The sequence below is a fragment of the Mixophyes fleayi genome, chromosome 1 (genome assembly GCF_038048845.1).
Source record: "Mixophyes fleayi isolate aMixFle1 chromosome 1, aMixFle1.hap1, whole genome shotgun sequence".
NCBI classification, from domain to species: Eukaryota; Metazoa; Chordata; class Amphibia; order Anura; family Limnodynastidae; genus Mixophyes; species Mixophyes fleayi.
The window spans coordinates 390,327,071-390,335,368 of record NC_134402.1 but is presented as its reverse complement, the minus strand read 5'-3'; the positions used below and the strand labels follow the sequence as shown (position 1 = coordinate 390,335,368).

Genomic DNA, 8,298 nt, shown 5'->3' with positions numbered 1-8,298 from the left:
TTTCGTAAAGTATAGATGTATCAGAGACAAAAATATAGCGGTTATACTTTACTCCTAAGGTTTAACTTGGCTGTTTTTTCCCCATGAAGTCTGTATTTTCCAGTCTACTCAATCTTCATTGTTTGGTCTATTTTTATCTTCTTGTGTCCCCCATGTCTACATCTATGCTCTTAAAGTATCTTCGCTGTCACCCCTTTTATGATATCCATGTCTCTTATATGTATATTTATAGTACAGTGGAGTGTCAAATTTAGAAGCCACCCCCCACTGAAATGAATTCATATGATAGCACCTGCATTTTTATTTTCTCTCGTACTTGCATACAAATGTTCTTTGCTATATAGTGGCATGCATATATATAGCTTATAGTTTACAATATGATGCAGTCACCACTATCAGTAGGAACTTACACTTGCCCTGTAGTTGGTGCAAGTGATATGGCTAAAAAAAGTACATACAAGAAACCCAGGACTTGAATTGGCCGCAACTGCATTGGCACGCCCTTACTGTACATTGCCTATGTTTATCCACCCCTTCCCTCTCCCTTTCCACCCTTCAAGTCATAGGCAGTCGTAAGTGTCATTTGCATTCCAACATGAATTGCATGGAATTGAGTTTATTGGCGTAAGGTCCATTTTGGAGCTAGCGCAGAGCTATTTCATGCAAAATAGTTTTACGTACAAAGATAAATCAGCCCCAAAATGTTTTCAAAGCTGCACCCAAACAGCACTCTCTTAGACATGTGCCGAGATTGCCAACCACAACTTCTATACAGAGAATGTATCTTCTAAGATGACTAATTGCCTGACTCATAACAATGGAAGAATGGAAGCTTAGTGGCTTTCTATGCCTTCTACCATTCTGCCATTAAACAGTGTGCTGTGGTCCATATCAGCTATCTTCATCAGCTATCATCAGCTATTTATATAGAGCATATAGTCCATATGTTGTTTTATGACATCCAATAAACTTAATATTGTTCTGTTAAAAAGTGCAAGCGTCTTGAATGCCTTTAATCCTCAATGATTGGTGAGCTCAACAAGTACCACTGCCACGCAATGTTTAAACTCTTGGATTGAGGGTGATTCTGTTTCATTGTATTGAACATGTTGAAATCATCTTTATCAAGCAGCCATCCATACATGAGTATAGTCACCAGACTGGGAAGTCTGGACACAAATCGTACAAATGATGTGACTGTGCTGCCGTGAGACTTTATTTGTTGAGTATATAACCGACTTATATCCAGGTGATTTAACTCCTGCATATTTCCTGCTCTCTCAAAAAATGTTGTCCATCCAGATTCAGATATATTGGCATTGACTTGTAGCTCGAGTTGTTGAAGGTTTTTCAAGTAGCTGCTGTTTGTTGCTTCAGCTGTGAATATAAAATACATTGTTAAATTTTGAGGGCAGGTTCCCTGTTTTCTGTTTGCAAAGTAACTGGCTTTAAAAAGTGTGTTATATCTTTCATATGATAATATAGTGGAAGAATAAGCATATATTAAAAGTTACTTAATGCTATATGGAGATATCAGTGTGCATGTAGCAACAGAGCTTGAAAATATAGTAGTTTGGGCTCTCACATTCCCATTTCCTATTTGCCACAAAAAACTTATTGGGTAGCAGAGACTACTGCAATATTTTACTTTGTTACAACAATGCTTCAGCTTTCTACAAAATAGTTATCCTTTCAGCCCCTAAAACATGAATTTACTCTTTCTCTCTCTCGTATGAAGCACTGTCCCTGTGTCTCTGCTTCCTCACAGGGATGGACGCCTGCCTCCTGTGATGCAGCTGAGTCTGGTTGCCAAGCAACTTCTCCTGGTCATCATAAACTTACCTCTGAGCATGCGTGTCCTGTTGCTAGGCAACACTCCTGTTGCTATGCAAGTGACCGCTAGGCGGTCAATTGCGTCTCTGCCATCGGTGACCTTCACTCTTCTATTTATACTCGGCTCTGGTACCATAGGCTGCCAGAGTATTGGGTCCCCATACTCCAGAGCTACCTATTGATTTTCTACATTTGACACCAGTGTTTGACCTCGACTTCTTTGTGACCTCGCTCCTGCTCATCCCTATTTGCTTAGTTCTGATTTACCAGTGATCTTGCTTCAGTTTACCTCAATTGGCATTATACGAATTTCTGTGTCTGACCCGGCTTGCCTGACCTCGCTTTTGGATCAGCCCTGTGTTGTTTCTGACGCACGGTTTGTCCCGGATCACCAGACCATCCTTCTATCTATTGCTTTGCTGGAAACTCTCTCTGAGGACCGCGTCCTGCGTGTCTCCCACAGCAAAACCCAAACTCCCTTGCGGGGGTCCCTAGAGAAGACCGGAGGCGCACCTCACTGTAGGGTAGCGTCAATACCAGAAGTCAACCATCTCAGTTTCAGAAACCGTGACAGCAGGCTTCACCAGGGGCAGGGCTCTGTATGCGATCTATGCAGGTCTCATATTAGATGCTTTTGGCAGGAGCAGTATTTTTATACGCTACTTGCCCTGGTCTTGTGTAGACAGCATTATGTGTCTGCTTCATTCACCACCATCAACTTGGTCCTATGGGAGCCTTTTCACATTAGCAGGCTCATTCTTGACTTTCACAAGACTTAGATCCCAGCCCAAGACCGCTATGACTCTCGTGTTTAAACTGTGCCCCCCCCCCCCCCCCCCCATTCCTCTACCTACACACACACACACAACACTGACATCTTGACTTGGCCAGCCCAGGTCATTTTGGGGATTCCATTTTAAAATAAAATACCCAGGTTTATCCATGAGTTCTTTTGTAAAGAAATGTATTCCATGTTGTTGGAGTGTTGGGTTCTGCAGGATATTATTGGATCTGTGGGTGGTGGTACATGGTGTAAGTACAGTGTGCAAAGACATCTTGTGGCTGCTACAAAATATCAGAAATACTACCAACTGCAACGTAATATAAGGAAGTATAAATTCTTAAAGGTGGCCTAACCTTTTAAGGTAAGCAGGAATAAGGCCATAGATGATCCTGCTTGATATTTCCGATGAAAATCATGACTTACCTAACAGCAGAATACTCTCATCATCTAATATATCTGTCATTTTGAGGAACTGGAGATTAGGAAGGTTCTGAAACTGTTCAATAATCAGTTTAGCAGCATGAGTCATTCCTTCTCCCACTGGCAGCCATAGCTTCTCTAGGTGAATGAGAGAACCTAATGCAGTAGCTGTGGAGAAAATATATTTTTATTTATTTTTTCTGTATGAAGTTCTTGTAACTTTATTCCAGTACTAGTTTAACATTTCCTTAGTCTACATTCCTATTACATTTAATATTTGTTTAGTCTCTATTGCTACTGCAGGTGGTTGGCAAACCTGTCCTAAAATCATAGTCCTAAGAAAATAGTAATAAGATTCGAAGGGGTAACAAAGTAGAAAACGTGCAAGAACCATAGCGACCAATCAGACTACACAAATTATAGCAAATGTTTGATTGACTGACAAAATGTGTTACTGACAATTGCTTGTATTGTCTTTGAGTACACAACACTGGATAGATCTTTTTGTGTTTGCCAAGGTTATAAGCATTATTACTTTAAGTTGGAACACACCCCTGACGTAACAAATGTAGATCTAAATATTACTGAAAAAATAAGGCTCGACACATCATTTAGTCAAATTAAACATGCGGTAGATATTTTGTCTATATTACAAAAATTATTTTTTTCTTCCTAAGAAGCTGTTTTTTTTTACAAATGGAAATTAAAATTGACCTTAGCCAATAGACCACATATTTTCCATTTGATCTACAATAAGCTAGTGTGAAACATTGAATATAATAGAAAACACAGACATTTAGGAGCTGAAGTACCTCAAACTCCTTCTTATGTGACATGGAAATAGCATTTATCAGCCTCTGTAGTCTGTCACCAATGGATTCAAAACATTGTAATATGGCATTAATAAATTAAGTGTAACATTACCCATTTGTAGACAACAATAGCACACATTGAATGTTTTGCTTTTTGTATTTTTTTTTACAATATTACAAAAAGAATGTAAAAGCCACAACTGCTCTTGACTGATATGTCTTCCATCAAAAACTGTACTGTATATGTTTTGTATTTTTGTTATGTTACTGCTCCAAACTATACATATTGAGGCTGATACACCTGCACTGAATCTTTACACAGCCATAAGTTTTGAAAGCCTCATATGCAGACTTGGACACAAGTACTTTTAATATATACCTGATGTCAGCCTGGTACGTAGGCAACCCTTAGAGACCTATCTTTGGATTTTTAAGATCAAATGCATGAATTTATATTTTAGGCATTGAACTATAGCACAACACTCTTGACCTTGCCTCTAATGAACCTAGATCATCAATAATTCTGGTGTCCCCTCTCCCTCTTCCGTGGGTTTTCTTACCCTGTTAAACATCTTTGCCTCAATACTGTTAGTAATGTAACTAGGCTGTTCTTCAACTAATGTCGTATTCACACAACCACCTTTTAACACGATGAAATTACAATTTATTTATTAAATAAAACATTTCAAGCTTATAATAAATTAACAAAACATAAAAATTATAATAATATCTATATAGACTGTGTTTTACCAAAAGCCTTTGAAATATCTTGTCCAGTTATCTTTTGTTTGTTCAAGTTTAGAAATTTCAAAGATGTAAAATCCTTTAATGCTTGAGCTGTCAGGGAACATACAAGAACAATTAGTACAAAACACACTCTGCATCATAAAGAGCATTCACGTTACTAGTGAGTATACCAGTAAGTCTGGTCCTCATCCCCCCTTATGTGAACACACACCTACCATACATACAGTCAAGTCCATAACTATTGGGGCATCGACACAATTCTTATATTTTGAGCTCTATACACCACCACAATGGATTTGAAATAAAAAAAACACAATATGTGCTTTAACTGCAGACTTTCAGCTTTAATTTGAGGGAATTTACATCCAAATCAGATGAACAGTGTAGGAATTACAACAGTTTCTATATGTGCCTCCCACTTTTTAAGGGACCAAAAGTAATGAGACAAACTAATCAATCCTACATCAAACTTTCACTTTTTAATACTTTGTTGCAAATCCTTTGCAGTGAATTACAGCCTGAAGTCTGGAAGGCATAGCCATCACCAGACCCTAGGATTCATCCCTGGTGATGCTCTGCCAGGCCTCTACTGCAAATGTCTTCAGTTCCTGCTTGTTCTTGGGGCATTTTCCCTTCAGTTTTGTCTTCATCAAGTGAAATACATGCTCAATCAGATTCAGGTCAGGTGATTGACTTGGCCATTGCATAACATTCCACTTGTTAGCCCTAAAAAACTGTTTGGTTGCTTTTGCAGTATGCTTCGGGTCATTGTCCATCTGCACTGTGAAGCGCCGTCCAATTAGTTCAGAAGCATTTGACTGAATATGAGCAGATAATATTGCCTAAAACACTTCAGAATTCATCCTGCTGCTTTTGTCAGCAGTCACATCATCAAAAAATACAAGGCAAACAGTTCCATTGGCAGCCATACATGCCCACGCCATGACACTACCACCACCATGCTTCACTGATGAGGTGGTATGTTTTGGATCATGAGCAGCTTCTTTCCTTCTTTATACTCTTCTCTTCCCATCACTGTGGTACAAGTTGATCTTTGTCTCATCTGTCTATAGGATGCTGTTCCAGAACTGTAGTGGCTTTTTTAGATGTTGTTTGCCAAACACTAATCTGGTCTTCCTGTTTTTGTGGCTCACAAATGGTTTACATCTTGTGGTGAACCCTCTATATTCACTCTTGATTGTTGACTTTAACACATATACACCTACCTCCTGGAGAGTGTTCTTGATTTGGCCAACTGTTGTGAAGGAGTTTTTCTTCACCAGGGAAAAAATTCTTCTGTCATCCACCACAGTTGTTTTCCGTGGTCTTCCGGGTCTTTTGGTGTTGCTGAGCTCTTCAGTGCGTTCTTTCTTTTTAAGAATGTTCCAAACAGTTGATTTGGCCACACCTAATGTTTTTGCTATCTCTATGATGGGTTTGTTTTGATTTTTCAGCCTAATGATGGCTTGCTTCACTGAGTGACAGCTCTTTGGATCTCATATTGAGAGTCGACAGCAACAGATTCCAAATGCAAATGTCACACCTAGAATCAACTCCAGACCTTTTACCTGCTTAATTGATGATGAAATAATGCGGTATTAGCCCACACATGTCCATGAAATAGGTTTTGAGTCGATTGTCCCATTAGTTTTGGTCCCTTAAAAAGTGGGAGGCACATATAGAAACCGTTGTAATTCCTACACCGTTCAACTGATTTGGATGTAAATACCCTCAAATTAAAGCTGAAAGTCTGCAGTTAAATCACATCTTGTTAGTTTCATTTCAAATCCATTGTGGTGGTGTATAGAGCCCAAAATATGAGAATTGTGTCAAGGTTCCAATATTTATGGACTTGACTGTATAATGATTACATCACATCAAGGACAAGATTGGTGGTTGATGATTACTTTGGGCTAAGGCAAAAAAAATTTTTTTACAAAAAGATTTTTTTAAAACTAAGGCTGGTGGGTAATTTGTACATGTGTTTTTTTTTTTGCTTTTAAATTAAACAAATGTAGTTAGTATAATAGACAGTGGATTAATGGAGCTATTTAATTGATACTCACACCCTGCAGGTAGCATTACTTGCTACCTCTGGAATCTCTAATATTATTACCCCTGCTACTGAAATTGACCAGAAGATTACATGAGCTTATCAGGATGTGACTAGTTACTATATTTTGAAACCATCTAATTATAGTAACTATCCCAGGTCTGGCCAGCCTAGGAGATAGATAGCATGATTAGGGAGAGCAGTGCTCCATATTAGAAAATAAAGAAAAAATAATAAAATAAATTACTCTCCAAAGAATATAATTGACAGCACCAAATCTTAGTTAAAATTATGCATTCTTCAAACGATTCTTTAACAAAATTGGGAAACAATGCAGTATTATAAACAGCTAATAGGGTACCAGCAATAGATGTTGATATGTGCTGAACTCATTTTTCAAGTATATTGCAGAGGACAAAAAAATATGAAATGATATGGAAAAGTTGGATGTGTGAATGTCATTCAATATAGTGGGGTGTTTAACACCAGTCTTCCTTACTCAGTGCGAAACAGACCCATCTTTGGAGCCTCACAACACTAATCTTTGTTGTTGGCATCCATAATATTGGCATTCATGACTTTTTCTTATCTGAATAATATGTGATTGGCTTGTAAACAGACTACACAAAGATAAGCAGGAGATGAACATTGAATACAATAACATAGTCATAAACTATTTACAATAACTTAAAAAGGATTCCATCCAGGACCATTAGGTGAACCTAGGTGGTTGGTTAGGGTGCCAAAGGTTAGAGATAGCCTAAAACAATGAAGTGAGTATTTTTGCTCAAGGAAAGAGGGCATTTTATAAGCTTTTTAATATGTTTGGTGATTTATGATACCTGGGAATTCAGTAATATATGACACAATGTCCAGCATGCCCATTATATAGTTAATGTTGCTTTGATAATTACAGTCATAGAATATTGAGCATTATTCTGCCAGTAGAGTATTCATTCCTCTGTAATAGCGTATGATGATAACAACTACAGTACACCATATTTATAATTCATCCTTTTGCTTAATTAGCCATATATACATGCAGAATATTTCTGATCCAACAGAGCTTTGAGTAGGTACCAGAGACCTTTAGTTATGCCACTGTGTCTTACACTAATCTCTGCATTTTTTAAGCATATTCACTTTCAATATTCAATTGAATTTTACTTTAAAAAAATTGTAGTAGTGCTAAAACTTGTGTAAATTAGTTTAGAAACATTACCTAGTAAAGCCATGTCATTGTCCTGCAGAACTGATCCACAGAGATTCAATTCTTTTAGCTTCTTGCAAGTTGTGAGTGAGCTCATCAGACCATTACAATCCAGAAAATTTCCAAAACCCAAGTGCAATACTTCCAAATCTGCAAAGCTTTGAAAGAACTGAACTGCAATCAAATAAATGTTTATATACACAAGACAGGTAAAACTAGTAACACACCATTAACATCACATGAGATATATACTGACATTGCCTGCGAGGACAGTACTTACCAGGACACAATAAAACCCAATTAAAACTGACTTGACTCTTTTAGGCTACAGCTACCTTCAGTTGCCTAAAATTATATTTTACTGTATGAATAAAATATCACATGAAGCATGCAAAAATGATTTAAACAAAAATGTCTCTAAACTACTATGTCAGGAAAT

At 37.6% G+C, this 8,298-nt stretch overlaps 1 protein-coding gene across 2 annotated transcripts in view; it reads right to left on the bottom strand.

Annotated features, from left to right (window-relative positions):
* Positions 1-286: 286 nt before the first annotated feature.
* The window catches only part of LOC142098070 (baculoviral IAP repeat-containing protein 1-like), a 29,493-nt gene continuing 21,481 nt past the window's right edge, over positions 287-8,298 (bottom strand). For both annotated transcript variants that reach the window (XM_075180539.1, XM_075180548.1), the window contains 4 exons: positions 7,872-8,033; positions 4,600-4,686; positions 3,041-3,205; positions 287-1,377 (listed from right to left, as the gene is read on the bottom strand). In XM_075180539.1, coding sequence (XP_075036640.1) covers positions 1,013-1,377; positions 3,041-3,205; positions 4,600-4,686; positions 7,872-8,033 — 779 coding nt within the window. In that variant the 3' untranslated portion in view covers positions 287-1,012. The remainder of the gene's footprint in view (positions 1,378-3,040; positions 3,206-4,599; positions 4,687-7,871; positions 8,034-8,298) is intronic.